The sequence below is a fragment of the Mesocricetus auratus genome, unplaced genomic scaffold (genome assembly GCF_017639785.1).
Source record: "Mesocricetus auratus isolate SY011 unplaced genomic scaffold, BCM_Maur_2.0 contig_11016_pilon_obj, whole genome shotgun sequence".
Taxonomy (NCBI): Eukaryota; Metazoa; Chordata; class Mammalia; order Rodentia; family Cricetidae; genus Mesocricetus; species Mesocricetus auratus.
In genome coordinates, this window is record NW_024431214.1 from 23,754 (window position 1) to 38,827 (window position 15,074).

The 15,074-nt window shown below is 45.0% G+C and overlaps 1 protein-coding gene across 1 annotated transcript; it reads left to right on the forward strand.

Annotated features, from left to right (window-relative positions):
- Window positions 1-7,531: 7,531 nt before the first annotated feature.
- On the forward strand, window positions 7,532-11,532 carry LOC121138170 (von Ebner gland protein 1-like). Its single transcript, XM_040740966.1, has 6 exons — window positions 7,532-7,633; window positions 7,933-8,066; window positions 8,791-8,864; window positions 8,949-9,056; window positions 11,125-11,229; window positions 11,340-11,532. Exons 1-6 carry the CDS (start codon window positions 7,532-7,534, stop codon window positions 11,366-11,368), a joined length of 552 nt encoding a protein of 183 aa, XP_040596900.1. The 3' UTR covers window positions 11,369-11,532.
- Window positions 11,533-15,074: the final 3,542 nt, after the last annotated feature.

A 15,074-nucleotide genomic window follows, 5' to 3' on the forward strand; every position in this document is an offset into this window, starting at 1 on the left:
TTTCTTGGAGACTTCTCTCTCCTAAGCGGACTTGGAGGCTCCTCCTAAGCTGACTTGGGAAGCATAAAGTTTTCTTAAAGCAACCGACCGGTCTCTGTGTCATCTATCCCGACCACCTCGCTACATTCTCGGATTCAGGCTGCGGAGCAGGTGCGACATGCAGTAATCAGTATTGACTAAAAAATGACCCCCACTCTACATCATTCCCTCCTCTGTCTCCATTCAGAAAGGGACAGGCCTCCCATGGGATTGAACGAAGCGTGGCACAGCAAGTTGGGGCAGGACCAAGCTCCTCCCCTGTATCAAGTGTAGGTAAGGCAATCCAGCATAGGACACAGGTTCCCCAAAGTCAGCTAAGCATCAGTGGAGAGTTTTGATTTCATTGCTTGGAGACTTACAAACAGATCAAGCTATACAATTGTGAAATGCATGCATAGTTCCTAGGTTTGTCACATGCAGGTTCCCTAAAGGTTAGTCCAGAGTCCAAGAGCTCCCATGCGCTCAGGTCATTTGTCCTTGTGGGTTCCCTCATTACAACTTTGATCCCCTGGTTCATAGGATTCCTTCTACCTTTCTTCAGGAGGACTCCTGAAGTTCCTTCCAGTGCTTGGTGTGGAACTCTGCAACTGCTCTCTGATGACAATTGGGGTAGTCACTAATCTGATTACAGGGTACTCTCCATTATTGTTAAAATTCTTAGCTAGGTTGGTATTGGCATAAAAATAGGCAGGTAGACAAATGGAATTGACTCAAAAACCCTGATATTAACTCACACACATATGAACACTTGGTTTTTGACAAAGAAGCTAAAATTAATATAACAGAAAAAAGAAAGCATCTTCAACAAATGGTGCTGCCATAACTGGATGCTGACATGTAGAAGACTGCAGATAGATCCATGTCTATTGCCATGTGCAAAACTTAAGTCCTAATGGATCAAAGGCCTCAACATAAATCCAGTCAAACTGAACCTCTTAGAAGAGAAAGTGGCGGGGGGTACCCTTGAACTAATTGGTACAGGAGACTGCTTCCTGAAAGTAACACCAGTAGCACAGATATTGAGATCGATAATTAATAAATGGGACCATCCAAAATCAAGAAGCTTTTGTAAGGCAAAGCACACAGTATGGGAAAAAATATTCATTAACCCCAGTCACAAAAAGACAAACGTGGTATGTACTCACTCATATATGGATTTTGGACATGGATCAGGGGAGTGCCAGCCTACACCCCCACTGCCAGATAGTCTGGGAAACAGGAAGGACCCTAAGAGAGATATGCATATATCCCAGAGAAGGTGGAATGAGGCAAGATCTCCTGAGCAGATTGGGAGCATGGGTAGGGGGGAGAGGGAGCCAGGAAAAAGAGAGGGGGAGAAGAGGAGCGGAGAGGAGGACATGGAGGAGCAGGAAGGTTGAGTTGGGGGAAGAATAGAGGAGAGCTGGAACAGAGATACCATAATAGAGGGAGTCATTTTTGGTTTGAGGAGAGATCTGACACTAGTGAGGTTTCCAGAGATCTACAAGGATGACACCAACTGCCAAATGAAACAATATTGAAGAGACTACCTTTAAATGCCCCTCCCTTGATAATGAGATTGATGACTACCTTATATGCCATCCTAGAATCTCCATTCAGTGACAGATGGAAGCAGAGGCAGACACCCATAGCTAAACATTGAACTGAACTCCTGGAACCCAGTGTCTGAGAGGGAGGAGTGATGAGCAAAGGGGTCAAAACTGAACTGGTGAAACCCAGAGAAACACCTGATCTGAACAAGGAGAAGATCTTGGACCCCAGACTGATGGCTGAGAGTCAAGAATGGGGCTGATCCAGGCACCCTGAATGTGGTGTCAGTGAGGAGGCCTAGGCAACATAGGGGGCTCTGGGTAGTAGATCAATATTTTTCTTTTGTTTTTTTCAAGACAGGGTTTCTCTGTATTGTTTTGGAGGCTGTCCTGGAACTCGCTCTGTATACTAGCCTGGCCTCGAACTCATAGAGATCAGCCTGCCTCTGCCTCCTGAGTGCTGGGATTAAAGGTGTAGATCAGTATTTATCCCTGGCACACAAATCCACAATAAGGGATGCTCTCTTAGCCTGGACACTTGGGGGAGGGCCTAGGCCCAGCCCTGAACCAAATGACAGACTCTGGAGATCCCTCATGGAGAGCCTTACTTTCCCTGGTGAATGGAATGGGGATTGGGTGGGGAGTTGGGGGAGCTGGTGGAGGGGCAAGGGAGGAGGGGAAGGAGAGGGAGCTGGGATTGACATGTGAAGCAAGCTTGTTTCTAATTTAAATATATATATATATATACACACACACACACACATATATATATATATATACATATATATGAAAATAATTCTTAGCTGGGGTCATCCTTGTGGGTTCCTGAGGGTTTCCCTAGAGCCTGGTTTCTACCTAACCTAGAAATGCTCATCACCATGAAACCTCTTTCCTTATTCTCCATGTCCATCCCACACCAAACCTGCCTCCTGAGACCATCACACACAACTTGTTCCCTCATATTCCCATCCCCAAATCCTCAGTCCCCTAGTTTACTCAGGAGATCTCTTCTATTTCTTCTTCACAGGGAAATCCATGAATCCCTCTTTGGTCCCTCTTTGTTATCTAGCCTCTCTAGGGGGTATGAGTTGTAGGTTGGCTGTCCTGTTCTTACTCCTAATATCCACTTATTAGTGAGTACACACCATGTTTGTCCTTCTGGGTCTGGGTTGCCTCACTCAGAGTGATTTTCTTCCTATTTCCATTCATTTGCCTGCAAATTTCATGAGGTCATTGTTTTTCACAACTAAGTAACACTCCATTGTGTAAATGTCCCACATTTTCCTATTCATTCTTCAGTTAAGGGTATCTGGATTGTTTCCAGGTTCTGGCTATTGTGAAGAATGTTACAAGTGTTTTTTGGTATGATTGAGAATCCTTTGAGTATATGCTCAAGACTGATGTATCTGGGTCTTGAGGTAGATTGAATTCCAGTTTTCTGTGATATTACCATATTGATTCCAATATCGCTGTAAAAGTTTGCACTCCTAACAGCAGTGGAGGAATGTTCCCCTTACTCCCCATCATCTCCAATGTAAGTTGTCATTAATATTTTTGATCTTAGCCATTCTGACCTGTGTAAAATGAAATCTCAGAGTACCCTTGAATGAATTGGTATAGGAGACCACTTCCTGAATGTAATACCACTGTACATACATTGAGATTGACAATTAATAAATGGGACCTCCTGAAATTGAGAAACTTCTGTAAGGCAAAGGACACAATCAACAAGACAAAAAGGCAGTCCACAGAATGGGAAAAGATATTCACTAACCTCACATCTGACAGAGGGCTGATTTCCAAAATATACAATGAACTCAAGAAGCTAGCCACCAAAACACCAAATGATCCAATTAAAAAGTGGGGTGCAGAACCAAATAGAGAATTCTCCATAGAGGTATCTAAAATGGCTGAAAGACACTTAAGAAGTGTCAACATCCTTAGCCATCAGGGAAATGCAAATCAAAACAACTCTGAGATACCATCTTTCACTGGCCAGAATGGGTAAAATCAGAAACACCAATGACAGTCTATGCTGGAGAGGATGTGGAGAAAGATGAACACTCCTTCATTGCTTGTGAGAGTTCAAACTTGTATGACCAATTTGGAAATCAGTATGGTGGTTTCTCAGGAAAATGGGTATCAGTCTAACTCAAGATCAAGCAATTTCTGTCTTGGGTATACACCCAAAGAATGCACATTAATACAAGGACACATGTTCATCTGTGTTCATAGCAGCATTGTTTGTAATAGCCAGAACCTGGAAGCAACCCAGATGCCCTTCAACTGAAGAATGGATGGAGAAAATGTGGTACATTTACACAATTTACTCAGCAGAAAAAAACAATGGAATCTTGAAATTCGCAGGCAAATGGATGGAACTGGAAGAAAACATCCTGAGTGAGGTATCCCAGTCACAGAACGACAAGCAGGGTATGTACTCACTCATATATGGATATTAGACACAGAGCAAAGGATTACCAGCCTACAATTCATCCCACCAGTGAAACTTGGAAACAAGGAGGACCCCAAGAGAAGAATGCATGGTCCCCCAAAGAAGGGGAGGGAGAAAACCTGTGGGCCACCTCTGTCCCCTCTATCCAGAGTTATTTGTCTTCCTGTTCCAACAGCTGTAGGGACAAATACCCCTTCACTCTCTTCCATGTTTACTTCCCCTTCTCTCTTGTCCTCTATCTCCTGTCAGATTCATTTAGTATTATTATATAATTGAGTCCTTCTATAGACAATGTTCAAGATGTGAAAATCCATACTATTTATTACAAACAAGTTCCAGTTGATCTTGGAAGGCTAAGAGAATTTAAAAAAGAAACATGTTCATTGTGACACACAATGTTCTCAACATTCATAGCTATCACTTCACCAATAGATCCATATTGGGTATTGCAAAATAACTGCATGCACTACAGTATTTAGCTTTCTATTGTCAGTTCCAAAAGTAATTCTAGACAATTGGCTGACCCTGGGGTTTGTTAGTATATTAAAGCACAGGCTGCCCTCTAGGCTCTCTCAGCATTGCAAGTACCTATTACAGAGGCTACGCTGGCATTCTGTCTCTTCTCAGGTTTTCTAACCCTGCTCTTATCCTAAACTCCAGCTCATGTGCTCACCTCTCCCTTGCTTCTCATTCCTATATAACCCTGCCATTTTGGTTATACAGTTTCTGCTGTCTTGGGTTTCTCGATCCTTTCTCTTACTCCTCTCTCTTGGTCCTTTTCTTTTCCTCTCTCACTTCTCTCTCTGCACTCATGTCCTACATTAGTCTACTGGCTATGTTTAGTCTACTACATTCTCTCCTTGCTCTGGATTCTTCCTGGTGCTTCTGGCTTTGCCCACCCTCATAACTACAATAAAAACATCCGGGTCACTATATTAATTTGTCTTCCTCCTGATTTTAAAAATCAGTTTATCTAATTTTCTTCTTGTTTGTTTTTTAAAGTCTTACATCTTGCTTCCCTATTTTCCTTGTTCTTGCCCTTTTTAGCTCTCTAGTTCACGCTCTAATCTTTATTTTCCCCTTTCAGCACATATTTATTGGAAACTTCCTAGGTGGACATAATGGATTTCTGTCTACCAGCCCCACCTTCTTATTTCCAGTGGCCCCTGAACCACTATACAACATCCTCTTCATGATTATTTTACAATTTATCCTCCTTGTCCATAATTTTTTCCTCTATCCCCTTCTCTTTCTCCTCCATAAACCCAGAGTTTTGAAATTACTGTGCATATGTGCATGTGTTTAAGGCCGATCATTTAAGCATGGACAAACAACCATGGTCAAACTCCTTTGAACAATACTGATACTAACTCTGCAACCATCTCTGACAAAAGTTTATTTGCTCTTCAAGTCCACATCTCTAAATCCCTCCTAATTTCTAAAACCTAATTTTTTGTACCAATTTCTACCATGTGGCAAAATGTACAATGGAACCAAAACAATGGAGGAAGGAGTTATTCTGCCCTATGCTTCAAGAGCTAGCATCCCTTGGTAGCAGGAACGCGAAGTGCCTGAGACAGTTGAACCATGGCAGTGTGACATGGTCTTGTGGTTGTTTGCAACCTGAGGGATTAAGAACTTTTTAAGACTCATATATATATATATATATTTTTTTCTATCAAAAGCCCATGTATTTCCCAGAAATGTGCCTCGATCTACTGCTGAGGTGTTCATATAAAAGAGACTGTTGGAAAAACCCAGGTAACACACACACAAACAGGGACACGAACATAGAGATTAATACACAGAGACACAAAGATTTGTCCTCATAATTTCTCACATGAATGAGCACAAACACATATGCATACATAGAACAGAGGTACACACATAATCACATGTACATAGACATGTCCAAAATACACAGTAACACAGCCTTATACACAGACACACACAGACATGCCGCTGGTACAGATATGAACATACACAATGATCTGTTGACACAGAGACAGACACATCTAGGCACATTGCGCACTCTCATTGACATAGACACTGACATGGAGAGATAGGCACTCACTTGTCCACATATAGCTTCCTAAAGACACATGCAAATGCAAACATACACATTGCATAATTCAGGGTTCTCTAGAGTCACAGCACTTATGGATTTGAATCTGGCTTTATCTAATATATTATTCTATATACATACTATATATGTGTATGAATTTATTATTACAGGCTGCAGGCCAACCAACAATTGCTACCCATGAGTGGAAAGATCAAGAATCTAGTAGTTTCTCAGTTCCCCAAGGCCGAGTGTCTCAGCTCGTCTTCTGTTTATGCTGGGATCCCAAAGAAGTGAGCTCCAATGCCAGGGAAGGAGTGGATGTCCTGACAAGGCAAGGGCAAGCAGTCGAACAATCCTTCCTTCTTCCATTGTCCTTATATACGTGTCCACCAAAAAGTGTGGCCCAGATTAAATTCATGCATTCCTGCCTCAAGTTCTGGATGAAAGGCATGTGTCATCCTGCCTCACGATCCAGATCAAAAGCCCATGTCTTCCAGACTCAAGATCTGGATCACAAGCATACCCTGTATTTCTGGATTGTAGTTCATTCCAGATATTTTCTAGACAACAACCAAGAATAGGTATCACACACTAACAGACTGGCACACATATCCACAAAGCAGGTAATGAGCTTTCTCTGTGGGGACAAAGAGAAGGGAGACGTGAAGTTTGGGGATGCATGAGGGGCTTCAGCATATGACCTGACCACCGTTCTCTCTTGGAGTGTGGAGAGACAGGAAAGGCAGCTGATCTAACAAAAGCTGAATTGGATTTGGAGACATTGTTGGGGCCAAACTGCTGGGTGGCTGGGGATCAACAGTGATGTTCTTAATCCAAGAGAGTCTAATATAGAGAGGAAGACAGAGCACAGAAGCCAAGGTCCTGGGGGGATTGGGCACAGCTCAGTTCTCAGGGGCTGTGGCTGTAGAACACAGGTATGTGTCCAGCATTGCTGCGTGAAGAAGGAATGGTGTTTGTGCTTGCATCTGGGAGTTCTGAGATAGATGGGGAGGTATGAATGCTTCCATTCTGTTGGGAATGGGGCCTGTCCATGGCAGGATGGGAACACAGAAAGAGTGGTTCTCTTTCTGTCTCTGAATTCTCTGGCAGAACTTGACTTTGATAACACCCTCCTCCCCTGACAGGCTTCCTAGGAATGATTGAAGACAGCCATATGTCTCCTTCAGAGATTATCACCTCTCTCAGAGCTATTACCTCTTCCCAGACTTTGGGAGAGGTTTGGAGTCAGGCACCTGACTTAAGTCCCCAGGAGTCCCCATCTCTGCCTATCCTCACTTCTATGCCACAAACAGGTCCAAAGAAAACAGTGCAATCAGCACACATCACAGGTGGAGCCTTTGTGCAGGTCAGATGAGGGTGGGAGTGTCTGGCGGCTGGTATAGGATAAATGTGCTTTTCAGAGTTCAGGTAGACAGAGGCACCATGGCAGCGATGCAGCTGTTCCTGCTGACCACAGGCCTGACCCTGCTCTCTGTGGTGCAGGCTGGCTACATCAATAGAGGTGATTGTGCCACAACAGATAAGGTGAGGTCTCTGGGAGGTCTGAAGTTGGTAACCAGATTTTCAGAATCATGATGCTAGTCTGGGTTTATTGATAGATTCTGGTGGGTAGCTTATATTATGAGCTAGGATTTGCCTTCCAACATGGAGTTTTCATATTTTCTGCCACATGGGTGGTACTGACAGAAACATGGTCCATTCTGCCCCTCAGAGAGCCAATACCTCCTTCTGTCAGTCAGTACCACTTCGGCTATAGCCTGAAGCCCCTCTTCCTGGTTCTCTCTCTCCCTCCTGTCCTCCTCTGTGGTGACTTCCCCATCTAGCTTTTAGGAAACTGGTACATAATTCGCTGGGCAGGAAACCTTCCATTCCCAGAAGAAAAGCTGAGAAGCCCCTTGCCGCCCTTCACATTGTCCAAAAACAGAATTGGCTACTTGCAGCTCAGGATGAATATCTCGTGAGTGCCATCAAAATGTCTGTCAGCTCTTGTCTTCATTTGCTTTTAACCCTCACTCCACACATGCTCTCAACATCAGCTGAGTAGAGGCTGTAAACATGGAATCCTCTTGTCTTGTCTGGGCAATCTGTCAGGTTACTTCTGTAACTGCAGGAAAGGTGTTCCCAGGAACAGAGTTTAGCACAGGAGACTCAGTGTCCCAACTGATGCATTTTGTACTGCTGCACACTGGGGAAGACAGGAACTTCCAAACACAGTGCTGCTGGTTCTCTGAGAAAGCAGTGTGGTCACCACTCATTTCTGTGGAGGGAGGTCATCTGGATGTTCAGGGTTTCAGTGAGTTCTGAGGTCAATGAAGAGACTGAGTGATCATGGACATATTCGTGATTGTGTCATCTGGGAGAGGCCCTAAGAGAAACATTTGGAGACCAAAGGCATAGCCTGGTCTCCTAATGAAAACTGATCTAGGGTAGGTTGCTTGTAACATTGTCCTGAACTCCAAGTATGGACTGGCCATCGGCTCTGCCACTATCTGTATCTGTGTTTTCCATAGTCATGTGATGTGGAACACACAGAATGGATCAGAGAAGTGGAAGCCTGGGGCTGTTGCTGCATGCGATGAGGGGAAAGGATGAGCTCTCCTCACTGTTGGGCACTGAACATGGGAGCAGAAAACCAACAGGCAGGTGTGAAGGAGAGAACCATGCTTCTTCCCTGTTTCCAGGAGTCCCATTGGATGTGTTGAGTTCAAGATGGCCATGAATGAAGTCAAAGACATGCCTTGCTTATTCACCGTCTGTAAGTGCTTGTATTTACACCGTTCCATTTCACAGACTCTTTGTGGAAAATGTTGATAGCCACAAGTTTATTGTCTGTCTGTAGGGATGTGGCACTATGTTCAGATCGTGTTCGTTGGAGGGGAGAACTTTGGTTTTGCCTTTTTAAATGGAAAAATCAACAACTTTCATCAGAGGATGGCAATGTTCATGGGTATGTACTGCCCTGCCTGAGTATGTGGGTGTTGCGGTGGCTTCCAAGATCACTGGGTACAGAGTTGCTTTCCACTTCCTTCTCCACTAGGTCTAGACCTGGCCCAGGGGTCATTGCTGTGATTTGTGGCACTTTGACATTGGGATTTGTCATCTCTCTCCACCTTCAGAGGAGAATTTGTGATATCCCAGATCCACATCCAAGTCCCATTCACCCATTCCTCATATCCTTTCCTCTCAGTCAGCCCTTGGTGCAGTCCTACTGTGAGCATGGATGCAGATGTTACTTTGTCACTAGGCACATTTCTTGTCACCTGTAGCCCTGTGATCTCATTAGGGCAGTAGGACTGGTGTCCCAGCATCCAGGGGCATGTGGCCAGAGCCCTGCTCAAGACCCTGTTGTTCATAAGATGCTCCTCTTTGATTGGATATTCTGAGGTCCTAAGGCCCATAGCTCACCACCAATTTAAAATGAAAGGAAGGGACAGATAAGAGAGACTCAGTTTATAGCTTTGTTCACTTCTGGGGGAACAAAACTTGTGACTTCTCTGTCTTTCATTCAGAAAGTTTACAGCTTATAGAAAGGACTAGAAAGGATGGGGTGTTGACTTTAGGTCTAGAAGTAGGTTTTGTGAAAGTTCCAGCATCATCAAGCAATGGTGGCCACAACTGAGCATCCCGGTTACCCAAACATATCCCTTAACCCCAGACAACAGAGCCAAAACAGGAGTTTCACATTCATTTATACACTCTCTCTCAAGACAAAAATGTGGAGAGACCTACCATTATCCTCTGAAGAGTTCAAGAGCATGTCCTGGTACACACACACACACACACACACACATACACACACACACACACACACACACACACACACACACCCCTCCCAAGAGGAGCTAGAAATGAAACATGTATAGATTTATCTGAGGGATGTATCAGTCACTTCCTGGTGAAGGCAGCTCTCCTGGTCCAATGTCCCAGGCTGTATCTGTTCTCACAGAGAAGACACTGTAGACACTGCAGTACCCACGAGTGTACATTGTTCCAAAGTATCCAGTGCCAGCTTGACTTGTTAACTGTACCTACCACCACCAACAAATCTTAGATCTTGTATTCTTCCCGATCTCTGAAAATTTCACCACATTTCAAACACTGCCAGCATCTGCTGACACTCTGTTCTAAGGAGCCTTCCCCTCACGTGCTCCCACTTGGTTGGCCTCCTGTTCTTCTCCAGCATCCCTGTGCATGCTCCTTTGTTTCTGCTGCCCCCAACACCCCAAGATTTATGCCCACGAGATCCTAACAGAGTTCTGTGAGGTATCTCAGCCTAGACATGGAGGCCACAACAGAAAGAAGCCCTGATGGCCCTGTCCCCACTTACACATTGCAACCAAGGACTCCAGGGTGGTGCTGCTGTCCAGACCCTGCTGGTGCTGTGAGCGTCTCACCTACCTTGCCATATAAAATATCACCCTGGGCAAAGGAGGAGCCAAGTGCACAGCTGGCTCTCCTTCAATATGTATTTTGGATGAAGATGATGGACTCCTGAGGGCCTTATTGTGTGGTGGAGTCCTACTAATAGAACCTGGGAACAGAAAATGTAAGACGGGTAGTCCATCACTGATGGATTCCTTCCCTTTCACTCCATGCTACCCAAGGTGTCAAAATGAACATTTGCCTCTAGGAGGATGGAGGGAAGTGGGTCTGGGTGTTCTTGAGTTCAGGATGTCCCTGTGCGAGTAGTTCTGTATCTGTCCTCTGCCCTCCATGGCTGGGTGAATGGAGGCTTTCAAAAGAAGATATTGAAGAGGTACCCACTGCGTGCTCCAGTATCTCAGCAGAACTATGTGCTCAGGTGGTACTTGCCTCAAATAAGGTGTGAACTTCTTGATTTCCTCCTGATTGCTCCCATGTGGTTGGCATCCTTTTCAGAGAGTTTGGTGTGAAAACACCCTGTCTGTTGCTTGAATCTGTCTGTGTCACAGAAGATCTCCCAAAGGACTTGTGTGTAATTTGTCTATAGTGAGTGTCCTTCCCAACACTTCTCATCATCCTCACCTGGCCTGCAGGTCGCCGTAATCATACTGCACACCCAACAATGCTGATGGATTTTGAAGCCCTTGTGAGCCAAATGTCACTGAACAAAACAAGCATCATCAACCCCCCTTTCGATGGTAATGATAAAGCTTTTGCTGATTCTCCTTCCCTTCTATTTATGATTTCCTTGTGTGACAGTGTCCGTGTCAACATGTTCCAGTTCATATCTTTTTGTGTTTACAAATAGATTCCTGTGAACTGGGAAAAGAATCCTAGTGCACAGAGGAACCCTGCAGAGACTACACGGGCACCTGGTGCTGGAACCTTCTTCTCTATGCAGCAGCAGGCAGAACTCCAAGTGCCAAGAGACATAGTGCTTCTCCCACACACCCATACCTCTTTAGGCATCTGCTTTCAATAAATGTGATAAATAGCTCCTGGTTCTATGTGTCAAGAATGATTCTTTCGGCACTCCAGCACACTGGTAATCAGGTATAGTCTGATGTATAGAACTGACTTGTCTGTCAGGAAGAAAGGACTTCATATTTACACATCTTCATACAAGTGGCATGGCATGGCAACCAGGATCACTGAGCTCAGCAGTGGACACTTGCATGAGGGTAAGGGCAGGAGCCTGGATGTTAATCAGTTAGAGTAGAAGAGGCTGAGTAGCTTTGCAGGGATGCACGTGTATGTGGCTAATATGGGTCACTGCAAGCACCCACGTTCTCAGTACTGTCCTGAGTACTGAAGGGACTCTACCTAGCTGGGACATGGCAAACAGGGCTCTGGCAGGCTTTACCCGCCTCCCCAGTACTCTCTGTTGTGCGAAAAAGTGTTATAGTACATTCTTAAACCTATCTGCCAATTTCTATCCCTCATTTGTCCACTTCCTCTTCCTGAGGCTGACTGCCAAGGTCCTTTTATCAATGCATTGATGTCTAGCAATCAAAAGCATGCTTTGGCTCATTAAATGAACATGCCAAATTAAAATTAAATACTGCACCCTAACATGGGGTTTCTCCCTTTATTTTATAAACTGCCATTCAGCTATGGGCCATGTCTAGCTCTCTCTATCTAGGGGCAGTCCTTTTACCCCCTGCCTCAACCACCCCAGGGACGAATCCCTCCCTCTTCCTTTTCTTCCTTGATTTCTCCACTTCTCCCTTGTCCTCTGTCTCCTGTCTTTGTCTCTTTTTCCCTGATCTTTCCCCCTTTGAGGAAAATAAGTCTCCTTTGTGCCAAGAACTTGGTCTTGGGTGTCCAGTCCCTACAGTCTCAGTGACAGACCGGTGTAGAATTCTACCAAAGTCCAACCAGGTGATCCTGTGAATGCTGTGCTTGCTTATAGGCATATGGGTGACCCCAAACCAGTTGTATCTCTGAAATGTCTCACCATAGCTTGGTAGAAAGTTCTCCACAGGTGCATTGATAGTTTCTCCTTCAGTTAACCTGTAATACTCTATATATTCTAAAGCACCTGTTGATAGGAAGAGACCATGGATAGCCTTTGTGTAGCCTGGGGAGTGAATGGAAACTCAGGTGAGGTGGTCATGATTCCACTACCTTTTTTGTAAGGATCCGTGGATATATTTGATCTTGATGGTTTCTTGAGAATCACAGTTGCCACTCACAATTGGTGGTAGGTGTTAGACTTGGGGAATAGTGCACCACCACAGGCCCATCCAGGAGCTCTGCACTCTCCTCTACTATGTAGGAAGCAGGTGCTTAGCCCATTCCTTGGATTCTTGTCATAACCGAACTACCAAGGGACTGTGAGCCTCCCAGAGGCTCATCCAATTGGGACCTGTGCTACATAGAGTCAAATGCCCCTTGCATCATACGTCTGGGGTGAGAATAATTGGGTTTGGTCTTGGGCATTGGGAGCATGGATGTGGACTTTGATTGGTACCCTGGATACCCCTGCATAATGGCGCACAATGTGAAGATAGGCTGGCTTTGCTCCATTGAGAACATAGACCATGGGATGGTGACATTGACAGGGTACACCCTGTTCAAAACAGCCCTTGACAGAGGGAAGCAGGCTTTGTCCTCAGAAGGGTTTCATCCAGCCTGGGTGCAGACACAGGATTCATGTGTGTCGAAGAGAGTTTCCCTTGGGAGCCAGCAGACAGGTTAAGAGGCTGAGATCTCTGCTGTGCAAATTCACTACAGGTCTTACTTGGATAGGCATGTGTTATAAAGAAGAGTGCACTTTTGTAGCCACAGAGACCTCAGGGAAACATGATACAACAGGTTAGAAGGCTGGGCCACAGGGTGGCTTGTCTGTGGGACAGGGTGGAGGTGAGCTGGATCCAAGGGACACTGCGTATGTAGTTGGTTTATTAGGCTCCATGTGTATTGACTAAATAATGGGGCTCCATGTCACAGTGTCTCTTATTCTGGCGCAATCAGAGCTGTGTGTCTGTCCCCAGAGTGTGAGAGCAAACAGTGGCTGTGGTTGGGGTTGGACTCAGAACTTCTCAGGTACAAAGCGGGTGATTGGTCTCCTCCAACTGTCCCCTCAAAGCTGTGTCAAACAGTCATGTTTACACAATTCTATTTCATTGACTCCACCATTCATTCATACCTCAAGAACAGAACTTTTCTTGAAGCAGAAACTTTTGGCTAATGCTGTATGATTCATATGTAAATAACTGGATCAAAAGTATTTTTTGGAAAGTGTTGAAAGCAATAAAAAAGAATGCACCTTGACCAATGTGAGACACCAGAGTCTCCTCCTTTGGGAGACTGTAACAACATATAGTGTAATAGTCTGTTCAGAGGGTCTATTCAGTTCTATTTGCCTGTTTCTAGGTGCTACCAACCATAGCTGAGAACCCAGGTAGGCAACCTTACTGGGAAGGTGCTAAAACACTTTGAAGTCCAAGGGGGAAGTCTGTAGTACATGCAGGGCAGTGCTAGAGACCACTTCGGGTGTAGAGAGATGCCTTTTCTTTGCCAGCTGCTTGGTTTTTCCCTACCAGTCGCCTGGGCTCTGCTGTGTTGTAGTCTCCAAATAACACACAAGATGCTGTATTAATTATGAAGCTGTTGGCCTTGCTTGTTTCTTTTCTTTTCTTTCTTTTTTTTTTTTTTGGTTTTACGAGACAGAGTTTCTCTGTATTGTTTTGGGGTCTGTCAGTCCAGCCCGGCCTCGAACTCACAGAGACCCACCTGCCTCTGCCTCCCGAGTGCTGGGATTAAAGGCGTGCATCACCACCACCCAGCAGCCTTGCTTGTTTCTTACTGGCTCTCTCTGGCTTAAGTATTTACCCCAAAACTGCCAATCTAAGTATTTTTCTTACCAGAGAAAAGTTTCAGGGCTGCTTACCCCTATGGCAGTTACATCTTGACTTCCTGAGTTTCTCCTACCCAGAGTCCTCCTGGACTCCTAGTCCCACCTATCTTGCTTCCCTATTGGCCAACAATGCTTTATTGAGACGTACACAGGACTTCCCCATCAACTGGGATAGCAGTTTGAATGGCCATAGAGATGACAGAGCTATGGAAAATCCGAGGGGTTGAAAATACCACCCACAGGCGTTTAACAAAGAGAGAGCACCTACCTAACAAGGGGAGATACCAGATATCGAGAGAGGGAGCGGAAGAAGCTGAAAATTGAAGGGGAAGCTGGATACACCCATAAGGTAGAAGTTCCAGTCTTTTGAATATTCTCTATCTCTGGTTGCCTTTTCATCAGTTGCATTTTTGACTTGTTTGTACTTTTTGTTTAAGACAATGAGTTATGTCTACACTACAGCAACCTTCCCATGTCTCCATTTTACTCACAGTAAAAGCAAAAATGCAACAGTGGCCCACTGTTAGCCTTTAACCTGGTCTCTGGCCAACTTCCTCTCCTTCCCTGCCATTTGCTCCATCTTACCCGCCCTTCAGTCTGTTCCAGGCCCCACTGAATGTCCCTTCCTCCCAGAGGCCTCATCCACTTCCTCATTCATGGCTCATCCCACTCTCTACCTTC

Bases quoted from the DNA above. Each gene is read 5' to 3' on its own strand.
- LOC121138170 (XM_040740966.1), top strand. From the start codon at position 7,532: ATGGCAGCGATGCAGCTGTTCCTGCTGACCACAGGCCTGACCCTGCTC. The intron at 9,057-11,124 runs GTATGTACTGCC...CCTGGCCTGCAG, and splicing joins GAGGATGGCAATGTTCATGG to GTCGCCGTAATCATACTGCA. The intron at 11,230-11,339 runs GTAATGATAAAG...GTTTACAAATAG, and splicing joins CATCAACCCCCCTTTCGATG to ATTCCTGTGAACTGGGAAAA.